The 26,710-nt window shown below is 50.4% G+C and overlaps 1 protein-coding gene across 3 annotated transcripts in view; it reads right to left on the reverse strand.

The window, feature by feature from the left end:
- Window positions 1-867: 867 nt before the first annotated feature.
- The window catches only part of DEPTOR (DEP domain containing MTOR interacting protein), a 161,654-nt gene continuing 135,811 nt past the window's right edge, over window positions 868-26,710 (reverse strand). Inside the window, exon 9 of one of the 3 annotated variants that reach the window (XM_065903055.1) lies at window positions 868-993. In XM_065903055.1, the coding sequence (XP_065759127.1) occupies window positions 964-993 (30 nt within the window). In that variant the 3' untranslated portion in view covers window positions 868-963. Of the gene's footprint in view, window positions 994-6,332; window positions 12,465-20,025; window positions 20,847-26,710 lie in introns of those variants that run through there. The other 2 variants (XM_065903054.1, XM_065903053.1) reach the window with 2 other exon arrangements.

Below are 26,710 nucleotides of genomic sequence, written 5' to 3' on the forward strand. Positions count from 1 at the left end.
TCTCAGTGGCCCAAACACTGAAGCCTGTCTTCTGCTCGTGTGTGACTCGGGACGCCCTCCTCCTGGGATGACTCGGGTCCAGGCTCTCTCCGTCACGTGACCCGTCTCGTGCCACATCCTTCACGTCCCGCTCCATGGAAGGGGGAGAAGGACTGCTTCACAGAATATTCCGTAGGTAGCCTTGGAAGAGGCATCCGTAACTTCTTCCCATGTGGCTTTGGCCAGAACTGAGTCCCACCGTCCCTCCCAGATGCAAGGCCGGCTGGATGATAGACTTCCATTGTGCCCAGGAGGAGGACTCCGGTTTGGTGATCAAGTGTCGAGTGAGTCCACCACACTCACTTCCCTGCTGGAACGTGCGGAAGTGTGAGGTTACTCTATTTTTATTATGGTAACTAGAATGATATTAAGCCAGACATATAGTCAGTTCTTTACCTGGATTATCTCATTTGATTTGATTTTCACAACAACCTCATGAGTGTTTTGAGGATTTAAGAGGAGTGCTGTGGAGATGGCCAACAGTTATTCATCTCGTGTGCTGGTGCATTTCACATTCCCCGGGACAGCTGTCCGAGTGAGGGCACTAAAATAGCGCCTCGGAACGTCTTTACCGTCTGTGCTTGGAAATGAAGCATTTTGTTGTGGAGTTGTATGATAGGGACGGGAGATTTACCAAAAGGAGTCTGCTCAGATCTTTGGTGACAAGACACAACAGTATGGAGCGAACATGAAGCCGACAGTTCAGGGCGTGAGAACAAGCCTCCCTGAGTCTGTGGTTTAACTGGGGCTGATGCGCAGAGCCACGGCCTTGGTTCTGTTGTTTGTGGTCCAGCACGCACCCACAGCAGACGCAGCCTCTCCCCACGGCTTCTCCGGGGCGACTTCTGTGGCGAGGTTTTACCTCCACACTCGTGTTGACGCTTTCCCCCTCCCAGCCAGCATCCCAGAGATAGACTTCAGCACTCAGTAACTGCTGGAAGAGCCTGCTGGGGGCTGATAAGGAGAAATAACAGATTTTAAGTCAAAATGGGGAAGGAAAAGAGTGAGAAAGTCAGTTGGTGTCAAGGAAACAAAAGGCAAGGTGGATCAAAAGGAAACAGCCTTGTACTCCAGCTCACGGTCAGCGTAAATTCGTTAAAAAGGAAGCTTTCCTTGAACCTAGTCTGGACACTGCTGCTGCTAAGTCGCTTCAGTCATGTCCGACTCTGTGCGACCACATAGATGGCAGCCCACCAGGCTCCCCCATCCCTGGGATTCTCCAGGCAAGAACACTGAAGTGGGTTGCCATTTCCTTCTCCAATGCATGAAAGTGAAAAATGAAAGGGAAGACGCTCAGTCGTGTCTGACTCTTTGCGACCCCATAGATGGCAGCCCACCAGGCTCCCCCGTCCCTGGGATTCTCCAGGCAAGAACACTGGAGTGGGTTGCCATTTCCTTCTCCAATGCACGAAAGTGAAAAGTGAAAGTGAAGACGCTCAGTCGTGTCTGACTCTTAGTGACCCCACGGACTGCAGCCCACCAGGCTCCTCCGTCCATGGGATTCTCCAGGCAAGAGGAGTGGAGTGGGGTGCCATGGCCTCCTCCGAGTCTGGACACTAACCATGAAGAAACTCTTCACCACGAAAGGGCACTGGATGAGAAGCTGTGCATGCACTCTTTTCATCTTCTGCAGTAGAATTCCCTCCGGGGAGGCAGGGGTCAGGGGTGGGGGAGACTCCCGCCGGCACATGAGAGGAGTCTGTGTCCCTCCAGGGGGGCCTCGGCCCCCAGAGACCCCACGATTGTCCGGCCCCACCAGTCTCGCCCGGCACACCAATGCATGCTTTGTTTCTGGACTTGCTGCTTTTCATAGACAGAGGCTGACATCACCCAGAGGCGCCGCCACAGAGCTGAGGCGGACAGAAGGCGTTCCCGAGGAGTGAGGACAGGGCACCCCAGCCCCTTGGGCGAGCATGGCTGGGGGAGTTCTGCTGCTTCACAGCCTGGAGCTGCAGTCAAGCAGCCCCCTGACAATCCCGTGCGTGTGTTAAACAGCCCAGCGTCGCCACTGGGCTTTCTCCTCCTGGGGACCAACAACCTTGCATTACTCACAGCCCCTTTCTCTCCTAAGAAAATCTATCAGAGTAACTTAGCTAGGATGTTGGGGGAGCCTTCCAGAATCAGATGACATGCTCCCATTTCTCAGTGAAAATTCAACACACCCTTTTTATTTATTTTTTTAATTTAATTTTTTTTAATTAATTTTTTTATTAGTTGGAGGCTAATTACTTCACAACATTTCAGTGGGTTTTGTCATACATTGACATGAATCAGCCATGGAGTTACACGTATTCCCCATCCCGATCCCCCCTCCCACCTCCCTCTCCACCCGACTCCTCTGGGTCCTCCCAGTGCACCAGGCCCGAGCACTTGACTCATGCATCCCACCTGGGCTGGTGGTCTGTTTCACCATAGATAATATACACGCTGTTCTTTCGAAACATCCCACCCTCACCTTCTCCCACAGAGTCCAAAAGTCTGTTCTATATATCTGTGTCTCTTTTTCTGTTTTGCATATAGGGTTATCATTACCATCTTTCTAAATCCCATATATATGTGTTAGTATGCTGTAATGGTCTTTATCTTTCTGGCTTACTTCCCTCTGTATAATGGGCTCCAGTTTCATCCATCTCATTAGAATTGATTCAAATGAATTCTTTTTAACGGCTGAGTAATATTCCATGGTGTATATGTACCACAGCTTCCTTATAACGCACTCTTTTTTAAAACTATTTATTATTTTTCAGGTTTTCATTGTTCCTTGGGCTTTCTCTGGCTGGGAAGCGCAGGCTGGCCCCTCTCCAGCTGCAGGCCTGGCTTCCATACCGGGGGCTTCTCCTGTTGCCGAGCACAGGCTCGAGGGTGCTCGGGCTTCAGGAGTTGCGGTGCTCAGACTTAGCTGCTCCAAGGCATGTGGGATCTTCCCAGACCAGGGATCAAACCTGCATCTCCTGCACTGGCAGACAGATTCTTAACCTCTGGATCACCAGGGAAGTCTGACACAGTCTTCTTGACTTCTAATTCATGTATGAAAAGCACAACAGATCCAAGAAGGAAGAGTTTGTCAGGGATGGAGAGACAGCAGCAACTCTCACAACCTGCATCAAGATGCAGATTTCCTTCACACGTGTGTACGCACACTGGCGCGTCAGTGCGAAGTCCAGCTGTGTCACCAAGCTCCGGCCTTGTGCTCTCGATGGAGGCTGTAGGGGAGGCAGAGGGCCAGAAGGAAAGCTGCAGGTGATGAGGCACCGTGAGATGCATTAGAAAGCGGTTACCTGGGACGAGGTGCAGACAGGAAATAAAAGTGACACGCATACGGTGCTTAACGTGGGCACGGCACACAGTGGACGTTCAAGAGCTCCCACTGCTGTCAGGGAGAAGCTTTCCCTAGAAGCCTGGAGTTCGGAGATTTGCCTTGATTCCTTCTATGGCGGGTCTGTGACCTGAACACCCCTGTAAAAGAAGGCACTATATACATATATATGTGATGGACTCCTATGCAACCCTAAAAAGGAATAGAGTTTTGCCATTTGCAGCAACACGAATGGACTTGGAAGTAAGTCAGATAGAGAAAGACAAATACTGTGTGATGTCACTTTCGTGTGGAGTCCAAAAGGCCCAACCAACCAGGGACGATCACAAAACAGAAGCCGATGCACAGACATATACAGCAAACCAGAGGCGACGGGGGGCCAGGGAGGCGGGAGAGGCAAGACGGGCAGCAGGCGTGCCCAGGCATGCCCACTCCCGGTGCCCCCCGGGACCGCAGCCGGCCAGGCTCCTCTGTCCGGGATTCTCCAGGCAAGAGCACTGGCGTGGCTGCCGTGTCCTCCTCCAGGAAGGCTGGGCTAGGGGATTACAACAAGAGGAAGTTCCCTTTATCTCTCCCTGTCCTTGCTGTCAATTTACTTTCTCCTGGAAAGATGCCATGTTGAAGGCCTCCTGTGCCCCAGTAGATGTCAGTCTGACCTTACAGGAGGACCCAGGGAAAACTAAGACACACACACGCCTGCTTCCAGGGGCGAGGGGTGCTCTCCACGGGCCATCTAAGAAACAGGAAGGAAAGAGGAGGCAGCATCGAGACTTCGAAACCCACTTCCATCACAGGACAGTACACTGTAAGTTTGAGATTTTTACAAACACACACTTTTATTTAACAAACATTAATTATCAGAAGGACTGATGTTGAAGCTGAAACTCCAATAGTTTGGCCACCTAATGCGAAGAACTGAGTCATTTGAAAAGACCCTGATGCTGGGGAAGATTGAAGATGGGAGAAGGGGGCGACAGAGGATGAGATGGTTGGATGGCATCACCGACTCAATGGACATGAGTTTGAGCAAGCTCTGGGAGTTGGTGATGGACAGGAAGGCCTGGCGTGCTGCAGTCCATGGGGTCACAGTCAGACATGAGTGAGCGACTGAGCTGGTAGTGAAACACGAGGGAAGGGGGCAGGGCACAACATTTAAAAGAATGACATAGCCATAGGATACGACAAAAGCTGGTTAGAACTAACTAGATCCAAGATGGAAGAAGATTCGACTTCCAGTAGACCCTGAGCCTCAATTATAAGCTCACTGTAATGTATTGGCATACGGAATGACACAGCCACCAGTTTGCAGCCAACCTAAAAGGCCAAAGGGTGCACGGTGGTCCAAACCCTGGAAATCCCCACCCCTTGCTTGAAATAGAATAATCCATCCATTCATTAACCTATAAAAACTAACCATGCCACATCTAAGGCCTTTTTCCCTCGTGGCCCAGCTGGTAAAGAATCCGCCGAATCCGCGTGCAATGCGGGAGGCCTGGGTTCCATCCCTGGGTTGGGAAGATCCCCTGGAGGAGGGAAAGGCTACCCCTCCAGTGTTCTGGTCTGGAGAATTCCATGGACTGTATGGTCCCTGGGGTCGCAAGGAGTCGGACACGACTGAACGTCTCTCAGTTTTGAATATATTCTATGTGACTTCCAGCGATGCCGGCAGGGCCCTGTGGGCCCCTGGTCAGGGAGGGCTTTCTGTCTTCCATTTCTTTTAGGCAAGACTCCAACCTCCATGACCTTCCCTGAGGTCCAAAGGGCAGAACAGTTGCTAATCAAGGGAGGAGCAGTCAGGAAACCACCCTAGGCAAGATTACAGGGACAGGAGAAGCTGGATTAGGACCAGGTCACCGAGACCCTAATCTTATCAGCAGCTCCACCCCTTGAAACTTTGCAGAAGAAAGAAGAAAGCCAGACTGCTGATCCTCATCACACACCCTGCCTGTGTGTGTGCCGTCAGGGTCCTGCCCTTTGCGACCCCATGGATGCGGCCCCCCAGGCTCCAGTGTCCATGGGATTTTCCAGGCAAGGATACTGCAGCGGGCTGCCCTGCCCTCCTCTGGGGGATCTTCCCGACCCAGGAATCCAACCTCGCCTCTCACGCCTGCATTTGCAGATGGGTTCTTTACCCCTAGAGCCTCCTGGGGAGCCTGCCTGACTATACAGCCTGTCTGTTCTCCAGCGAGGGGGGCAGAGTTCTTGAAGCACTAGCCTACTGTGTTCCTCTGCCTGGCACAGTAAAAAAGTCACTCTTTCTTTCTCCTCTGTAACTCTGTCTCAGTATTCCTGTTTGGCATTGGTGCACAGAGAGTCAAGATTTTGACAACACCAATAATTCTTGCCTGATAATAATCAGAGCTGTAGCATGGTAAATGTTTCAGAAGCATCCTGGGCATTATGAAGACACTGATGTAATATGTTAGGATGACAAGCTACTTCTCACACTTTCCGTACTTTAAACTTTATGAGCTTCGCAGCAAATTAGAATTCTCAATATCACTGACCAAATAAACATTTGACAAAAATTAAGAAGTTTCAGAATTTGGAGAAGATACTGCTCAACATCTATCACTTTTATATTTCAGATGGGCAACTACTTTGGTTCAACCACTTTGAAAGGGAGTTAAATGTGACCTTGTAAAGTCAGTATTCACATGCCCTCTGACTCGCCTAAGTGGATTCCTAAGGAAAACTCCTACGCTTGTCCCCAGGAGATGGTGCCAGGCTGTTCACAGTAATCCTACTTATGACAACCACAACAGCAACACTGGGAGCAACCCAAATACCCGCTGACAAGAAATAGACAGATAAACAGAAAATTCAGGAAGCCGTAAACAGAGAATTATAACTATACACAAACATCTAGATGAATCTTAGTAATATAATCCGGAACAAAAACAAGCAAGTCCCAGAAGTCTATATAAAGCTGGATGTTCTTTTATTACAGTTCATTAAAAAAAAAAAAAGCAACACAACCACCCAAACGATGATTAGGAACAAAAAGAACAGGGACCTCCCCAATGTCAGTGGTTAAGACACCACGCTTCCATCGCAGGGGGCAGAGATTCAACCCCTGCCTGGGGAACGAAGATCCACATGACACATGGCACGCTCCCCGCCCCCACCCCCAAAAAATGAACAACGGGGGGAGTTCCCTGATGGTCCAGTGGTTAGGGCTTAGTGCTCTAACTATTGCCTGGCCAAGAAAAAAAGAACAAGAGAACGGTAAACAATATTCACCATTATGCTCACCTTGGGTAAGGGAAAGTGGGGGCAGGATCGGGACGGGACAGCACGTAAACATCAGGTTTTGTCACTGTTGCTCTGGTTGTGGGGTTGGATGGTGGTTTGTGCATCAACCCCAGGACTGCATATTCCCCCGTCTCTATAGAGAGCAGCTTTCTAGAGACGGCCTAGACGTGACTCGTGAAGCTGAATGCAGGGTCCTGTCTGCTCAGTTTTGTATTCCTAGGGCTATATAATGTGGTTTAGTCACTAAGTCGTGTCCGACTCTTTTGCGACCCCATGGACTGTAGCCCCCAGGCTCCTCTGTCCATGGTATTTTCCAGGCAAGGACTCTGGAGTTGGTAGTGATTTCCTTCTCCAGGGGATCTTCCCGACCAGGGATCGAACCCCTGTCTGCACTGGCGGGCGGATTCCTTACCACTGAACCACCAGGCAGCCTGATACATACTGCCCAGCGAAACACAAGCCTTCATGAGGCTTGTGAATGAACGAACAAGGGAATAAATGAATAAATGAGAGAAAGAGGTAACGTTCTTTAGGTTAATATTGAGTGTAGTCTGGATAATCACTCACTTCCTTACTTATACCCTACATGCATTGAGTTGTAGAACTGATTTCCTAATTAGTTGAAAATAAAAAAATAACATTATTTCAAAATAGCAACCACATAGCATTTTCCCATATAGACTATTCCATCAGTCAGTTCAGTCGCTCAGTCGTGTCCGACTCTTTGCGACCCCATGAACCACAGCACGCCAGGCCTCCCTGCTCATCACCAACTCCCGGAGTCCACCCAAACCCATGTCCATTGAGTTGGTGATGCCATCCAACTATCTCATCCTCTGTCGTCCCCTTCTCCTCCTGCCCTCAATCTTTCCCAGCATCAAGGTCTTTTCAAATGAGTCCGCTCTTTGCAACACTCATCAATAACTGTGTAGGGAGAAAATGATTTCAAATCAAATACAGTAGAGAAAAAAAATTTTTAATGCACTTTTTTTTTCCCCCAGGCAAAAGAGCTTCAGAAAATATCCATCATTAAGTAGTTCTACAAATGGCACTTTTGGTTACATTGGAGAATTAGATACCAGCCCCACATGTTTTCTCTGATAAATTAGCTGTAGATCAGCTTTACAATGCAACTCTTTCTTAGGATAAAAAAATGGTTAATTTGTTCTAAAGAAAAGAAAAGCTGAAATCCTAAAGGCATTGTTTTAAAAATTTAACATTTATTTCATGCTATACTGTCTATTGTTATATTATAATTTTAATTATTTTGCTATAACTTTTAAGAAACAGAAAATAAATTTCAACCTAATTTAAAAATAAACATATATTAAGTACATATATTAATGCATTTGACAATACCATATAGTGACTTTGATTAGGAACTTCCTTTTGGTACATGGTAGATTTGTCCTCTTGGTACTGAGCTGAGGAAAAACATATTATACCTGAAATTCTTCTTTGAATGAGTAAAACCATGGTCAATGACACCAACAGACTCCAACCAATTTGCAAAACTGAAATGATCTTGGGCTATTCTGATCATGAACATCAAAATGAAACACGATTAATATTCAACAGGAGAGAATGCTTAACACTATCCAAGCAGATCTTGAAAGCAGATTATTTTCATGACATATCTGAAAGGAACGAGTATTTGGAAAAGTGAGACTGTTTTGGACTGAGAGCAGTGGTGTTTAAACTATTAATTGTTGCCACTCCAATGCACTCACCTTTCATAAGGTAGCGTGCAGTTGGTCGTACCTAATCTACTCAAACGTGGATGTCTTCTTCATGTTACCCACCATTTCTCACCAGAAATTTATCAGGTCTTATCATTATCTGACAGAGGTTAATAAGAGAACATCAGATAGCAGAACCAACCCAAAGGGCGGCTGCATCTTCTCTCTACAGCAGAATCAACCAACATGGCTTTCGAATCGGCGCTGACCGCACGCCCTAGGCTAGTGACTTGACGTAAAGCGGTTTCTGTCTCCATCACTAACACGCAGCCAGCTGGAAGACCACGCGTGTCCTCTCTGGGAACAAACTCGTCATTGCAGAGATTCTCCATGAGCGATCTCAGTTCTCACACACAATCCCCCAAAACGCAGACACACACACACACATGTAGGAAACAAAAGTTCTCTGAAATCCTGCTTCCTGCTAATTCAGGATAATTCTTGGTGTTCCGTTTAGGAATGGCGTTTCTAAATTTCAAAGCAGTTCAACTGTCAAAATACCATACAAAATATTTACTTTTTAATATGCTATGATTTACCAACTCAAGGCCTGAGTTAAAAGCACGTATCCTTCACCTTCAGGGGTACAGGGCACAACCGCGTCATCCCCACCCCGCCCTCCACGGCGGGGGCCACACGGAGGGCTCCGGACTGCGGGGAGGGAGGCGCTGGGCCCAGGCCGGCCCAACGAGACGGCGCCCCGCCTCAGCAAGACGCAAGGGGCAAACCCGCGCCCGCGCGGCTCCAGGCCGCCCTATGCTCTTAGCATTTCCTGACTCTTCAGTGTTCACTGGGCGTGGGCCTCTGTTCACACCTGTTGCACTTCTACCCAGCGGGTGGTCAGTGACTGACATCTGAGTGCTGAAGTCTTTCAACAACTAGGTAACTCCTTAGGCCTTTATTCAAAGAGTAGTTATTGACTCTGGGTGGATTAAAAACAGCCAGACTCGTGGCAGCTCCTCCCATCACAAGGGGGAGCCTGCTTTCTGACCTCTTGGCTCTGGGCTAGCTTTGTGACTTGCACTGACCAAGAAAAGGCTACGGAAGGGACACTGTGCGACCTCCGAGCGTGTCCACAGAAGGGTCTGCAGCTTCTATGCTTCCTCTCTTTGACCTCATGAGACCCAACAGCGAGACTGGGTCAGCTATGGGTCAGCTATGGGGAAAGACCTCGTGAATCCATCAGAGGAGTCTCAGCCACAGCTCCAGGCCACAGCCAGACAGTCAGTCAGCCCCGAGCATCGGCCTCTCTGACCTCAGATGCGCGTGTGAACTCAGCCAGGACATCAGGCTGTGGTCGGTCCCCGAGCACAGCTCTGCCCAAAACACCAACCACAGGCTCCCGAGCGAATCAGGAGCGTCAGAAGCCACGCTGTGGGTTGACTGCTCAGACAGCAGGGGAGAGCTGACAGCCTGCTCTGTGTCAGGAAACGTGCTAGGTGAAGGCAACACCTGGGCAGCGGGACTCAGTCCCGTCCTGCAGACGCTTAGAGAGAACTCAGGGAGACAGACGAGGAACGGGACCATTTCCTAGGAAATGTCAGCAGTGCTGGGATCACAGGAGGCTGGTGTATAGGGGCCCCTGGGAATTCAAGAAGGACATCCATCCCAGAACCAGGCTGCTGGCAAAGATTTCTCAGAGGGAATATCTAACACACACCTCAGGGGAGTTCATAAGACAGACTGTTCCAGGCAAAGACAGAGAAAGAAGAACATTCCAGGGAGGAAAAGCCGCGTGTGTAAAAGCTAGAGAAAGCGCAACAGGGCCCTCTGGGAGAGGAGTGTTCACAGGGTGAGGATGCAGCGTGGGCTGGGACCACGGCTCAGGGTGAGGATGCAGCGTGGGCTGGGACCACGGCTCAGGGTGAGGATGCAGCGTGGGCTGGGACCACGGCTCAGGGTGAGGATGCAGCGTGGGCTGGGACCACAGCTCAGGGCACGCGCTCCTGAAGCAGAACCCGCTGGTGTCTGGGCTTTAAGCTCAGGGTGGTGGGAGCCAAAGGCTTCCCTCCCTTCACCTTAGGACCCCTTCCTTCACCTGGGTCTTCATCTGAGTAAAGACATCAGCACCACTCTCTGAATCAAGGAAAACTCTCCTCTGCTGCTTAGGCTGGCTGAAGGGACGTGGAGATGTGCCAACGTCTGAACAGTCATCAGGATGGGAGGAAAGGAGCAGTGGCAGGCGAGCGGATGCCATTCCCGGAGGCCTGCCTTCTTCTCGAGGCACCCGTGAACACCCAGGCCCAGAAGGCATTTAGGATGACCTTTAAAGAAAGCCTGACGGTTAATGCCTCCCACTTACTGTTAAGAGTCCGGCCTTGATGAGCCCGCCTCCTCAGCTGTAACACGGAGATGACGCCGCCGCTGGCTGCCCGTGTACAGTGTGAGTGCGGCAGGGGGCCAGAAGAAGGCATCACGGACGGTCTCCAGGGGGGACGGCTGGGGGGACAGGGCATCCGCACGAGACAGAGCGTGTCTGAATCCAGCCTCTGTCACCAGGAGTTCCTGCCACTGTGGGGGCTTAGAGACCACTCAGACTGAGCTTCCAATCCGAAACACGAGGGCGATTCCAGCTGCCTCGCGGGTCGTGATGAGGATGGAGAGAGAGCACAGTGCCTGGCACACGTATAAAGGGCTTCCCAAGGCCGGCCGACAGGACTCACCCAGCATCCTACATGACTGCAAAACCCTGCTCTCGGCCTAAGGCTACAGGCGGGAAGAGCTGGGTTACCAGAAACACAGACGTCTGACATCGTCAGCTCGGCGTGTCCACTCCACCAGCACCACCACGTTACAACCCATCACTAAAAAAAGGCTGAGGCACAACATTCATATTTTGTTACTACATGATAAGAAAGTAGCCTTGTCATTTAGAAAGTGTTATATGAAAATAAAAGGAACTGAGCACTCCCTGACTCCCTAATTTGGCACTCTGAAAAACTTCCTCTATACACCAAGCTCCAAAATGCATCCTCTTCTAGACCAAAAAAAAAAAAAAAAAAAAAGGAAACATGCGTATGTACAAGTGGGCGAGAAAGTTACAACACAAGAAGGTGCTTTTGGTGAAAAGCAATCCCACCAAATAAGCAGCATGTCATGTCCTTAGAACGTGTGACACTGGAAGGTTAGTGAAAATTCAGGCCAATAAGGCAATGCAGTTTCAAGTTTTATCATATATGGGCCAAGTTCTAGGATACTGCACTTTACAAGGGACAGCTTCAGAGTGAAATCTTGCCAGAGGCATGATTTTGAATTACAGATATACATACAAACTTGTCTGTTTTGACATTCAACATATTCCGAATTATTTCTAGAAAGCTGCTGTTGCTGATTGACAGAATGTTTCAGGCTCAGAAAGAGAAAAGAGCACATACAGTTTTAAGTAACTATCTCTCTTTCTATCCCAGCCACGTCATCACAATATTTTTGCTCTTTGACCACTGCCATAATTGAAAACACACATTAAGTTAGAAGTTGATACTAAAGGCAGGAATTAAGAAAAAGTAAAAAATGCTTCAGAACCTTCAAAATGCCAGTTAACAAGTACTAATCCTTTGGATGTTGCTTTAATTTGAAATTCAGTGAAACTGAGATCCTCTAATCAAACAGATCCACGCTCGTTTTGGTGAGGGTACTACTTAAAGTCTAGGGAAACTACTGCATTGATTCCCACGAGGGTGATCTTAGCGCGTTGCTGTTTTGGCGGGAGAAGCGTCTCAACAACGTTTTGTGAACCACGACCAAAATCAATGGATGAGACCTATAGATGGAAGCTGAGCGAGGCAATGCAACTATGTGGGGAAAAAATTCTATGTCCCAAAGTTTCCCTGCAGCGACAGGAGTTGCCTTTTTAACTTTTTTCTTGTTTAGACGCACTCCCTGGTTCTCCCGGGAGTCCGGTTCAGCAGGGAGTCCGCAGGGAAGGCGAACGGAGGCGCGCGGCGGGCGGAGCGCGGGCGCGGCCGGGCCGGGTGAGGAAGGCGCGCTCAGCACTCCAGCTCCTCCATGACCTCCATGACGATGGTCCGCGGCCCGGTCAGAATCAGGTTGCTCACCGTGCGGTAGTCGACGTGCAGCACGTTCAGCCCGTTCACGGAGACGACGAACTGGCAGACCTGGGGACAGACAGAGCACCGCCTGAGCGCGCGGCGGCCCGGCGGGCGCGGCCCCCCTCCCGCAGCGCGGCCGCCCGGAGACGCCGGCGAGCGCAGGCCGGCCGGGAGAGGCGGCAGGGTGCGGCCGCCCGCGCCTGCGACCCGAGAAGGGTGCGGAAGAGCGCACCTCCAGCGCGGAGGCAGGGTCTCAGACGCCGCAGGCAGACACGGTTCCCAGGGCAGGGGTGCGGGAGACACTGGAGACCGGACGAACCGCGCACGGGCCTCCCAAGCGCCCAGTGGCAAAGCACCTGCCCGCCAACGCGGGCGCCACAGGGGACCCGCTTCCATCCCTGCGTCGGCGAGACCCCTGCGGGAGGAACCGGCACCCCACTCCAGGGCTCTTGCCGGGGCAAGCCCGTGGGCAGAGGCGCCTGGCGGGCTATGGTTCATTGCGTCGCAAAGAGCCAGACACAACTGAAGCTATTTGGCACAGCAGTACATATAAAATAGGTGAGTGTGCAGCACAGGGAACTCGCCTCAGTTCTCTGTAATGACTTAATGTGGGGAAAGAATCTAAAAAAAGAGCTGTTACATGAATATGTACAACGGATCCACGTTGTTGTTCAGCAGAGACTACACAACATTGTAAATCAACGATACTCCAATAAAAATTTTTTAAAAGCTAACATACTTATTTATTTTTGCCACACTGCACAGCATGTGGGATCTTAGTTCCCCAACCACGGATGGAAACCAGAACCCTTTGCAGTGACAGTAGGGAGTCTTAACCCCTGGACCGTCAGGAACACCTGAGACTGAGTAATTCAATGAATTTGTTACCAGGGTCCTTAACCTCAGGCTCTGACCCTCCCTTCCTGAGGGAATGCAAGCTGCAGCTGCTGAGAGGCGTCACCCTGTCTAATGGGACGGTCTAATCATGCCTACGGAGAAGGCGATGGCACCCCACTCCAGTACTCTTGCCTGGAGAATCCCATGGACGGAGGAGCCTGGTGGGCGCAGTCCATGGGTTCGCACAGAGTCAGACACGACTGAAGTGACTTAGCAGCAGCAGCAATCATGCCTAATTTTCACCAGAAGCGAAAAACACGGATTCACCAGAGCTGGTTAAGCGGAAGCTGAAACTGAAAGTCGGACAGTTATTTCCACCTCTCTGTGACCCCATGGGCTGCAGCCCGCCAGGCCCCTCTGCCCATGGGAGTCTCCAGGCAAGAACACTGGAGTGGGTTGCCATGCCCTCCTCCAGGGGGTCTTCCCAACCCGGGGACTGAACTCATATCTCCTGCAGGGGAGCTCTTTACCACTCGTGCCACCTGGGAAGCCCATTCTGGTGCACACCTGCTCTCAATTATTTATTAATAAATTATGTTAGTGTTGATGACACGAAGAATGTGAAAATACTAAAACACCTGAAAAATCACAATTTCCTTTTATTGTTTTCTGAGTGGGTAGGATCAACAGAAACTCAAACACTGTACTAACAAAGTTAACAAATATGAAATATAAATAAGTTGTATCTCATGTCTTAAATGTAAATATGAAATACAACATATAAAATACTGCATTAGTAAGTCTAAAGATACCTATACCTATTACTTAGATAAGTCAACTTGGGACATATTAAAAGGGCAGCTGTGAATCTGTGGAAAAGACACAGGATCTGGAATCCAGCGATATGGATTTAAGTCCTAGCTTCCTTTTCTGGATGATCTTAATAAAGCCATTTGTCCTCCTCTGGGCCTCAGTGACATCGTTTATAAGACACTTTTATCTTCACAGGTTCAGATGGATGAATTTAACACTGCTTTCCAAACATCAAGCCCTACACCAATAGTGGCTCCAATTAACTTCTTTTCCTTTAAAATATCTTTTTTTCAAGTCATATGTAAAACCAAATGGAATGTACAGAGTGGCAAGAACAGTGTTTATTTACTCAATAGACAGGGGCTGTTGTCATAAACCTCTGTATTCTCCACTCAATTTACAAACTACCGTGTTGTTCTATACAAGGAGAATAATTGCTGTTTCTCCACTCCCATTTCCACAAACCTGTCTCGTGAATTCAGGGCACTTTTTTCCCCCAAAGCACATCTTCTACAGAGTCAGCAGTTCTCAACCATGGTTGAAGCCAGAATCACGGTCCCGTGGGCAGGTCAGAGTACATCCCGAAGCAAACTACGACTAATTTGCAGGACAATTTAGTGCTATTGTAATGTAGATGCTTGCTTCTTGGAAGAAAAGCTGTGACAAATCTAGACAGCATATTAAAAAGCAGAGACATCACTTTGGTGGCAAAGGTCCATCTGGTCAAGGCTATAGTTTTTCCAGTAGTCATGTATGGATGTGAGAGTTGGACATAAAGAAAGCTGAGCACCGAAGAATTGATGCTTTGGAACTGTGGTGCTGGAGAAGACTCTTGAGAGTTCCTTGGACAGCAAGGAGATCCAACCAGTCCATCCTAAAGGAGATCAGTCCTGGGTGTTCATTGGAAGGACTGATGTTGAAGCTGAATTTCTGATACTTTGGTCACCTGATCCGAAGAGCCGACTCATTGGAAAAGACCCTGATGCTGGGAGGGATTGAGGGCAGGAGGAGAAGGGGACAACAGAGGATGAGATGGCTGGATGGCATCACCCACTCAGTGGATATGAGTTTGAGCAAGCTCCGGGAGACAGTGAAGGATGGGGGAGCCTTTCGGGCTGCAGTTCATGGGGTCGCAGAGCCGGATACTACTCCATGACTGAGCAGCAACAGTGTAGACACTTGCTAGAGATGTGTGTTTTCTGCTCCAGCTACTCAGGAGTCAAGAATGAGAACTCCATCCCCTCCCGATCCAGAGTGCTGACTTTAGAGCAAGGCGCTTCTTTCCTGCAAACAGATGAACTCTTTCTGTGTCGTCCAAGGAGAGGGCAGAAGCTGCCGGGTGAGGCTACCCTGGAGAACCCTTCTCAGGCTCGCGAGGGTGAGACGCGTCTCCCTGCCGCTCAGGGAGTCCGCGCAGCGTTTAGTCTTGGCCAGAACTGTATTCTCTGTCCCCTACGGAGTGTTTGTTTCCATTGACCAACATTTAAAAATTAGGGAATTTTCACACAAAAATCTAGGTTTCTAGGGCACTTCACTAGTGGTCCAGTGGCTAAGACTCCAGGCTCCCAATGCAGGGGGCCCAGGATTGACCCCTGGTCAGGGAACTAGACGCCACATTCCGCAACTAAAGACTGCACGCAGTAACAAGGCTGAAGATCCTGCGTGCCACCGCTGGGACTCGGTGCAGCCAAATAACTAAACAAATAAAAACAATTAAAAAAAAAAAATTCCAGATGCTGGCCTCTTTGGAAGAGTCTGAAGATCTAACCATACCAGAAGGGGATGGGCCACGGCTCCATAGCTGCCCCTTTTAATGGTCCATGTTCTCTCGTTTGCTGTGGTCCTCAGCACTTTCTGTTTTTCTTACACCTAGCTGAGAGGTGTTTCAGATCTGTGGTCCCTGATCTGGGGCCACCGGAGAGACAGAGATAAGGAGAGGAGGGCTTGGGGCTTCAAAACCAATGTGAAAGTGTTGGTCACTCAGGTCTGTCTGACTTGCTGTAACTGCGTGGACTGCAGCCCACCAGGCTCCCTGTCCATGGGGTCTTCCAGGCAAGAATACTGGGTGGGCAGCTGTGCCCTCCTCCAGGGGATCGTCCCCACCCAGGAATCAAACCAGGTCTCCTGCATTGCAGGCGGACGGCAGGACTCTCTCACCACCTGAGCCACCAAGGAAGCCCTAATTAAACCATCTGGGTTCCCTCAAATATCTTGTCATGTTGATCTTTAGCCTCTTCCAACTTCGTAAGAAGGTTTTTACTCAGCTAAGGTTGACTTGCTTCTTGTGTCACTTAAAATCCTCAACGATACAGAAATTTAGACATTTATTTCATTTTTTTCCCCTTGAATGAGTGGGAGGAAAAAAAAAAAAGCCTTTCAAACATGTATCCTGCTTATCTTCAAGGTAGTATTTTTAGAGTCAGACTGTTGGAAAGACGTCATCTCTCCCTAAGTGGTCCCAACAAGTGCTGTGGTTCTAGCAGTTCCAAGGTCCTGTTACTAAAAATGTGCAAAATTATCTGGAAAGGCAGGTACTGCTATGCGATGTATTTGGTTTTAATGAACTTCGAACCAGCATCTCTGGTACACGATGTTCTGAAAATCAACACACATTACAAGTAACAGCAGAAAGCATACAGCCCGGGAGAAACGATTTCTCTACCAACATGAAAAAGCACGGACACACGGTCACGTGATGACCCCTGAGCAGACCGACCGTGGGTCTGTTCCGGCTCCCGCTGGGGTCAGAGGGCTTTAGATGCCTCCCCAGGTGGTTATGAACATTCAAGTGAGGCGGTGGTGTTTTTCTTCTGCTTACAATTACCTTCATCAGATCGGTTTTCAAAGACTTGATCGCAATGCCCTCATTTCCACAGTTCACTGAAAAGAACTCATTCCTAAGCTCCCGTAGCTGCTCTGAACTCAACTCCTACAAGGACACCTTCACTTTTTTTTTTCTTTTACTTTTTGTTTTTACTTTAAAATTCAAGTATAATTGACTTATGTTAGTTTCAGGTGTGCCGCCATGGTGATTCGATAATTTTATACATTACAAAATGGTCCTCTCTAGTTACCATCTGTCGCTGTACAAAGTCATTACAGTATTTTTCACTACGTTCCCTGTACTGTACACTTAGTCCTAATTTTAGCTAGAAGTGTGTGCCTCTTAATCCTCTTCCCCTGGTTCACATGTCCCTGTTTCCATCTCAACAGAGCTTTGGTTTTCTTTCTCTTAAAAAAAAAAAAAAAAAAGCAGTTTACTAATTAAAAAACAAAGCAGTATACCACCTGTGTTAGAGAAGTTTGCAGAAATGGAAAAACTACTCATAATTCAAGTGAATAGAACTACTTACTATTTTTGCATATTACCTTCAAGTTCTTGTCTTCCCATATATATCTTTTACCTTCACTTTACAAAGAAGGGATATGGAAGACATTATCCTTAATGAGCAAACTGCGAGAGAAGGTGAAGGACAGGGAGGCCTGGCGTGCTGCAGTCCATGGGGTCCCAGAGAGTCGGACACGCCTGAGCGACTTAACAACATCATCCTTAATGAAGAGGAAGAACAAAGCCTTCCCAGGTCTTGGGTACGTGATGTCTGAGCAGCAGGACAGTGCAGAAAGGTTCTGGAAACCGGAGTCGGTCAGGTAGGAGGTAACAAGAAGAGGGGGCAAGACTTGGACACCGTGGGCTGCAATCAGGCTGGATTCCTATTTCTTTAATGATGCATGCTCAGCAGTATCCGACTTTTTGTGACACTATTGACTGTGGTACACCTGCCCCTCTGTCCATGGGACTCTCCAGGCAAGAACACTGGAGTGGGTTGCCATTTCCTTCTCCAGGGGATCTTTCTGACCCAGAGATCAAACCCATGTCTCCTATGTCTCCTGCATTAGCAGGCAGGTTCTTTACCACTAGCGCCACAAAGCTGTTTAAACTCTGCTCCAAATTATTACACCATGGCTTCCATAACCTAACACTCAAGACTGTGAAAGCAACAGCATAAATATTTAAGCAGAGCACTGTATTTTTATGGATGATTTTAAGTTTCTTTCCTTTGTTATCCATACCTGGGAAAGTCTAGCCATTTGGTCCGTTCACCAGGGTCACTTCTCAGGGTGCAGCTTGCCAGTCCGCAGGGGCAGTGTGCTAATGGCTAACAGGACCACCTAACGTTTCCCAAGTTCTTTACAAGCTTGTATATTGAAGCCCGAGGCTACCTTGTCCCCGGAGTGACAGATAATAAGCTCCCCCCAAATGGCCACTGATACCACATGGATACACACCTCGATACAGCATCTAAGCACCTCTCACACACAAGTCTCTTAGGAACAATGATTCGATTTTTCCCCCCAGCATCTTTGAAAAATGGAATAATGCTCACTGCATCATCATCAGGGGAGAAACTGGTGGACAATGTAAGGGGCTGCTGCTGCTGAGTCGCTCAGCCGTGCCTGACTCCGTGCGACCCCACAGACGGCAGCCCACCAGGCTCCCGTCCCTGGGACTCTCCAGGCAGGGACACTGGAGCGGGTTGCCGCTGCCTTCTCCGGGTAAGGGGCAGTCTGACTCTTTTAGTGTAACTCGGGTCCTGCGCGGTGGTCCAGCGGCTAAGACGCCACACGCCCGGCGCAGGGCGTCGGGGTCCTGGTCAAAGAACGGATCCTACTCGGCACAGCTAAGAGCCCGCACGCTGCAACTGCAGACCCCACACGCCGCAGTGAAAACTGAAAGCCCACATGTCACAACTAAGACCCGGCACAGCCAAATAAATAAATAAAATAAATACTGAAATTAAAAAACATAACTCAGACTAATCTTTACAACTGGGCTAGACCTATCAGGTCTTATGATCCTCAACCAAGTTTAAATAACCATATGTATTTAACTCTTCGGCTAGAGTGAGGTGAACAGTATCGATTCCTGGGTGCAGATTTTAAAGATTCCCAGAGGAAGGACGCCAGGTGAATAAAGGATTGTATAATTACCCTTGGTAACAATGCCGCATGTAACTCAGCCAGAGACCTCCCCCAAGCCACACCACTTGTCAGGCGGTTACATCAGCTAATCTGTGGCTTTAACTGGCCTTCCCTTTCTGTTACTGGACCGTTGCTCCCCAGTGGAAACGGGCCAGGCAGACCCGGGGCCGCCCGTGTCCTGGCGGTGGATGAGAGTGTGGGCGTCTGGCATCAGCACGGCACGGACGGTGCCACGTTCAGCGTGCGGCACTCCAGTTGTCTGTAAAGTTCAGCTTATCCGCATGAAAGAAACAATCCTAAAATGTGTGTCTCTGGGATCTGCTGCTTCTCTCCTTCCTTCCTGCCTCCCTGGCCAGGATTCCCCCACGGGGCTCCCAGGTGGCACAGTGGTAAAGAGTCCGCCTGCAGCGCAGGAGACCCGGGTCTGATCCCTGCGTCGGGAAGATCCCTGGGACCAGGAACGGGCAACTCACTGCACGGACGGAGGAGCCTGGAGGGCTACAGTCCAGGGGTCGCGAAGAGTCAGACACGGCTGAGAGGCTAACCCACACGCACATGAAGCGTGGGGCAGTGGAGAAAGCCCTGGCTCAGGAGTCAGGAGATAAATTCTCGTCTCAGCTCTGCACCCAGAGAGCTGAATCATTCTGAACACGCTACTTCACTCTCTGAGCATTAGTTCCTCATTCAATCAATTGGGCTGGCTGGGGAAAAAAAAAATGTATACTTCTTAGAGACTTCACGGCACCTTTCAGCTCTAAAATGAGAAAAAATACCGACTTGGGAGTTCCCTGGTTGCCTGATGGTTAGGATTCCAGGTTTTCACTGCTGTTGCTCAGGTTCGATCCCTAGTTGGGGAACTAAGATCCTGCAAGCCATGTGACCCAGTCAAAAAAAGTAAAGAGAAAAAAACAATGACTCCTCTTAATTAGTGATCGAACAACTATTTACTATTATAACAACTGGTTTCCTGGTTGCTTAGATGCTAAGAACTAGGCCAGGAGTTTGCAAGGGAGACACGAATTTTAGACATGAAGTGGAAAAGAGTAGAAATGAAGGCGTGTAGTAGGAGGCACTCTCACGCAGGTAAGTGTTCTCAACACGTAAATAACAGCAAGGGCAGAGGTCTAAAAGACACACGATCGGGACTTCCCTTGCGGTCCAGGGTTAAGACTGCCTTCCAGCAGGGGGCGTGGGTTCGATCTCTGGTCAGGGAGCTAAGATCTGACATGCGTGACGCCAACAGCAACAAGATGCGTTACAGTGATGGTGCAGAGTTCCCTCTTCCCTTTCAACCAAGGACAGAACAGTTGCTCTCATTAAGTGTAACGTATGTGCATAACCTATGATCCAGCAGTCCACTTCTAAACATGTCCCCAATATGAAGACTGCAATACGATAAAGTTATACAAATTTCAGAAGTAGACAACTAATCCATGATCTTAGAATTCCTGGCTAGTAGTTTCTAGTGATTTGCTTTGTAATATACTTTGAGATGTACATGAATAATCTGTACATTTTCTATACAGTACAATCAACTTTTTAAACTCTTACTTTTTATAATTTACAAGTTCAGCCAAGCTACAAATTCTCTGAGTTATAGTTTACTCAACTGTAAAATGGGGATTGTATTTATTATGGGGATCAAACCTGATGAGGTACTAAGCCCAGTGTTTAGTATCAGTGAAGCTAAATAAATATGTTTTTCTCTTCCGTCCCTCTGCCCGTACAATCTTTTCTCCAATAGAGTGCCATGGACGCAGATTGTTGGAACAGAGTCAGCCCATCGCAAAGGTCCACAGGTGGGAAGCCAGCTGGGCTCTGGTTTGGGAAACAGAAATAGACATCAAGTTGCAGTTATTCATTCAGATCAGAAATTTAAACATATTTACTTTAAATGGATAAATTTAAGTAGGAAGGATAAATTAGGAGGCTGTGATTAATAGATAGCGTGTATAACACCACTGTCTATAAAACAAACAACCAAAAAGGACAAACCGTGTAACACGTGTAACTAGACTCGATGTTTTGTAATAACCTGTAAGGGAAGAGACTCTGAAGAAGAATATCACATGCATTTATTTATGCAGAATCGCTGACTCAGTGATGATAGATGTGTGCTGTGCTGAACGCCTGAACATAATGTGCTACTGTAAACCAACTATACTTCAGTAAAAGAAAGAAAAATTTAAAAAGAAAACATAAAAAACCCCACAGGGTGATAGGAGAAAAAGTTTCCCAATCCAACAGAACTCCATAAGTATAAAGAATCCATCAGTTCAGTTCAGTCACTCAGTCGTGTCCGACTCTTTGCGACCCCATGAACCGCAGCACGCCAGGCCTCCCTGTCCATCACCAACTCCTGGAGTTTACTCAAACTCATGTCCATCGAGTCGGTGATGCCATCCAACCATCTCATCCTCTGTCATCCCCTTCTCCTCCTGCCCCCAATCCCTCCCAGCATCAGGGTCTTTTCCAATGAGTCAGCTCTTCACATCAGGTGGCCAAAGTATTGAAGTTTCAGCTTCAGCATCAGTCCTTCCAATGAACACCCAGGACTGATCTCCTTTAGGATGGACTGGTTGGATCTCCTTGCAGTCCAAGGGACTCTGAAGAGTCTTCCATAAGCCACAGTAAATAATCAGCATAATTTTAAACTAAGCAGAACAGTGGGATTCAGTTAGGAGAATCTCTGCTCCTGTCCCTAAGATATTCACTTTAACAAAGTTGTTCCAGAACTGAAGTAGTCATACAGTGTTTAACTAGACTCATGGATGGTCCCTGAACAAAATACTAGAGACATAAGCTGAGTCAAGATGTCAGTTACATCTATTGAATGAGTTCCTTCCATCCACAGAATGCCGCATGTTTATAAACACACAGATTCAACACGGTGCTACTCAGGAGTTCTGAACATTCCTGGGGGAAATAAGTTGAGTGTCCCTGCTTATTGCATGACAGCCCTGACAGCAGAACACTGTTCCTGGGAAAAAAGAAAAAGAGAACTTGCAGCTGTAGGTTCAGTTCCATAAATCTCTCCACCAAGTATGCAGCTGGCTAGAGAGTGGCTGGCGTGGGAGGAGGCAGAGATCCGGTTCTCAGGCAAACACAGGAGCCGCTCTCCGGGGAATTACAGCCTTGCCCGCATTTGATGCCTTTTCAGAGGCTACAGGGCTCTGCAGTGTCCCCGGAGAGCAGACCCCACAGTTAGCCCTGAAGGAAAGCCAATGTGTGCAAGAGCAACTTTCTTTCTCGATACAAGGAAAACAACAAAAAGCAGCTAACGAGCTTTTGCAGCCAACTGAAGACCGCGAAGCGCTCGCTGGATTCAGAGAGCCCGCTCCCTTCCAGCCCAAGCCGGGCAGAGGTGTGCTTCAGACCCCCCAGCCTTGGTCCGCTCTGCCCGGTTGCAGGGGACGGCGGTGGTCGCGACGCCCTTTGGGGATTCGGCCGCGGGGAGCTCGGGGTCAGTCCACAGAGCCAGAGTCAGGATGAGCGTGCGCCTTCCTGGGCATGCTCCGAGGCGCGGGCCAGGCCGACAGAGGAGCCACGGCCCGCGCTGGCAGTTCTGTCACCCCTACGGGCAGCTCACGACTGCACGGGGACGGCGTCCAGGCTCTGCGTGAGCTGAAGACTGCACGCTTTGGGCCCGGTGCTTTGCCCACGTTGTAAGAAGGGTTCAGGCAACCGAAGAGAAGCAACGCGGGCGCCGATACCCCGGACTCCCTGGACGTCCTGCTCTGCTGGAGGAACCCGACGCCCGGGAGGCTGCACACGGCAGGAGATACGCTGTGATCACGGCCCCGCTCCTCCCACACACAGCTGGGCCCCGTGGATGCAGGAAGCCCCCTAGAATCCCCCTCTTTGCAGACTGGGTCTTCCACCAGCTGGAGACACGCTCCGACCACAAGCATTCACTCCCACAGGAGCCGAGGGCCAAAGCAAAGAGGCTCCAGGTCACGCTTCCTCACTGACGCCGAATTCTGTCCTCCACAAGAAACCTTTACTCAATTAGCAGTTTACCCTTAGAGTGTTTCTCGTTAGCCATTTGACACTCAGAAATTATTATGCTTTTTTCTGAATTATAATTTTTCTGAATTATACTGAATTATGCTTTTATTCTGAATTTTTTTCTGAATTATAAAATGTAAAATTAATATACCCAAGATGTTCAATTCAATGAGATACAGAACACATTAACATTATTCATAAGGTTATTCATGTTTTTATAATGCAAAAACATGCATTACAACTTTGTTTTCACAAAGGCCATGTGTTTTCCATATGGTTTCTAAATTTACTTGTTTTTGATTGGAAGGTCATTGCTTCACAGGGCCGTGTTGGTCTCTGCCATCCACCAGCACGTGTCAGCCACAGGTGTGCACGTGTCCCCGCTGTCTTGAGCCTCCCTCCCACTCCCCCCACCCCCAGGTGTTTTTCATATATTATTTTAATCACGGGGGGGGGGTCTGTTGTGCGTTGATGGTATTTTCTAGCATGTAAGTGTGAGTCTGATCCTCTGTCTGTCTTTAATATTTTTACTTGGCCGTGCCGCACAGCTTGCGGGCTCCCAGTCCCCCGCCAGGCATTGAGCTCAGGCCCTGCACTGGAGCGTGGAGTCCTCACCGCTGGGCGACCAGGCGTTCCTGAGTGAGGGCAGTCTTGTTCCTCTGCTCCGATGTGGGCTGAGAACAAAATGCATGTGTGCACGCGCGTGCATGTGCGCTCTGTACAGACACGCACACCCCTGTCTAGTGGGTAGGGTTCTGACGGGAAAAGTAAAAGGATTATAAACAGGACTAGGCATGGAGCAACCTCCTGTGGGGCAGGATATCCGGGACCCAGACCCCGAGGCCGTCCCGGAGCATCCGGGACCCAGACCCGGAGGCCTCCCGGAGCGGCCGGGACCCAGACCCCGGGGCCGTCCCGGAGCATCCGGGACCCAGACCCCGGGGCCGTCCCGGAACATCCGGGACCCAGACCCCGGGGCCGTCCCGGAGCATCCGGGACCCAGACCCCGAGACCGTCCGGGAACATCCGGGACCCTGACACCGAGACCGTCCGGGAACATCCGGGACCCAGACCCCGAGACCGTCCGGGAACATCCGGGACCCAGACCCCGAGGCCGTCCCGGAGCAGCCGGGACCCTGACCCCGGGGCCGTCCCGGAGCAGCCGGGACCCAGACCCCGGGGCCGTCCCGGAGCAGCCGGGACCCAGACCCCGGGGCCGTCCGGGAACATCCGGGACCCAGACCCCGGGGCCGTCCCGGAGCAGCCGGGACCCAGACCCCGGGGCCGTCCGGGAACATCCGGGACCCAGACCCCGGGGCCGTCCCGGAGCAGCCGGGACCCAGACCCCGGGGCCGTCCCGGAGCATCCGGGACCCAGACCCCGGGGCCGTCTCAGAGAAGGCTAGTGGAAACAGAGCTCCCAGGAAAGGGGGCGACACCCACCCTTCTGCTCTGGAGCCCCTTCCTCACGCGACCGGCGGCCGCGGCCGTACTGAGGACCAAGCGATCCGTGCGCCCAGAGAAGAGGCCGCCGACCAGCCTCCCCAGACGGTCTCAGCTCAGGGGCTTGCGCCAGAGAGGCAGGAGAGCTCCACACCGACGCGGCGCAGGGCTGGGGCAGCAACGCCGGCCAGCTCCCGGCTCCCGCCGCGGCCCAGCGTGTTACACTCCGGGTCACGGCCACTTCGGAAGCCTCGCACACAGATGCAGAGAATGTGTGGATATCTCCATTCCCGGGGAAATGCCTAAGCCCTGGCAGAGCTGAGAACACATTTTGCCCAGGTTAGCCACGTGGACGAGCTGAAGAGCAGAAAGGAAAGCAGTGTCCACTGATGCGAAGGGCGCCGTGATATGATGGAAGGATTCGGGGCCCTGCAGCCAGACAGACCTGGGCTAACCTGGCTCTTGGTTCTGCCGTTCAGTCGCACAACCAGAGGCTCTGAGTCACCCTTTCAGCCTCGGCTATCAGACAGAGCTAATCTGCAGCTCATAGGGCTGTGTGACGAAGAGGACGGGAGACGACACCCGTTAGGTGTAGCATGTCTGAGCCCGACAGAGACCGGCTCCTCCTTCCCACCATGCCCAGAGGACATACCAGACATAGCTGCATTAGGCAGTCTACCCTCCCGGTCAGCCTGTATGAATGTTTACTTCTAAGGCTAATCCACTGGATTCTCAGCCAGGACCAAACTCCTCTTGCTAAGCCTGTATGTAAGAAAGTGATTATAGGCTGACCCTGAAAAGCTAACTTCCAATCTGGGTATTCAACCATGCTTCCAGGAACATTTTCCAGATGGCCACATTCAGGCTGGTCATACTGCTTCTTTCACGAAGTAGCCAAAATAAGCCAAGTCGTGTATACAACTCGGGTTTGCCAGAACCAGTTCTCTTAGAAGTTTGGAGAGAAGACCAAACCCAGGACTCCTGCCTTAAACACTTCATCCACTTTGGGCCCCGGCCTCAAGCAGCCAGAGGGAGCAAGACAGAGCGGGCTGCTGCTCACAGAGACAGTGGTGAGCCTCATTCCAGACCGTGCAACACAGTTCCACACGCAACAGCTGCACCAGGACCGCGCGCAGAGAAGGAGCTGCCCCTTGTGTGGGCATCGCGTTATCCTTCACTGGACGGATCCGTTCACCCTCCCCGTCCCCTCCTCGTCCTTGTACCAGGAACATTCTGAGGGCCGGTTATTAGGACGGACAAACATATAAACAAGGGAACGGAGCTACGCGGTGTCAACTCAGCCAAGCGAGAAGCCCGCTTCCCAGAGTCTCTCTCCAAGGCCGCCTCGGAGTCACGTGGGCTCAGGAGAAGTCCACGTAGCATCTGTGTGTGGGTGTGCAGGCCGGCGCGGCTCCCGCTGCCCTGGTGACAGAGGCCGGCAGAGACGCCGTGGGGCGCGGCCCGCCCCGCCCTGTGAGACTCGGGACCCGGGTCCTGCCCCCGGCCGAGCAAGCGGCTTCAACCGCACTGGCCATGAGCTCAGCACGCACGGACGCCCCGGCGTGTCCAGCTCCGCAACCCCATGGACCGTACAGTCCACAGAGTTCTCCAGGCCAGAACACTGGAGTGGGGAGCCGCTCCCTTCTCCAGGGGACCTTCCCCACCCAGGGGTCGAACCCAGGGCTCCCGCATAATCCTCCAGAGGTTTCTCCACCAGCCTCCCCAGTAATCCCAATTCAGAACCTTCAGGAAAGAAAGCTGGAGCCACCCAACCAGAAATAAAGGTTTGGGAACCATAAACAACCGAGGGACTCGCTGAGTGCCCAGGGAGAGGGGAATGAGTAGTAGGAAGAAGTTATTAGCACACACGCGGCAACGCTGATGGGCTCACAGCTGGTTCTCCATCGCCCTTGAGGTGAGAGACGAACGCAGAAGGGCGGGCAGCTTCCAGCTTGCCCTGGCGCCCCAACCACCAGCCTGTATCTACCTGCTCCTCCCACTGCCAGTCCAACAAGGACTCCCTCGCCCACCAGCAGACCCTCTAAAAGAAGCGTCAAAAAGGACCAGTCGCACAGGCTTGAGACAGAGGGTGAGAGAGTCAGAGCTCCGGCTCCAGCAGTGGAAATCTGAGAGATGGAAGCTGACTGCACAGACAGGCCTGGAAGACCTGAGAAGGGAGGCTGAGGACCGACAGAAGCAGGTGGACGGCAAAGGTGAGCAAGGACTCGGAGG

This window comes from Muntiacus reevesi, chromosome 12 (assembly GCF_963930625.1).
Source record: "Muntiacus reevesi chromosome 12, mMunRee1.1, whole genome shotgun sequence".
Lineage (NCBI taxonomy): Eukaryota > Metazoa > Chordata > Mammalia > Artiodactyla > Cervidae > Muntiacus > Muntiacus reevesi.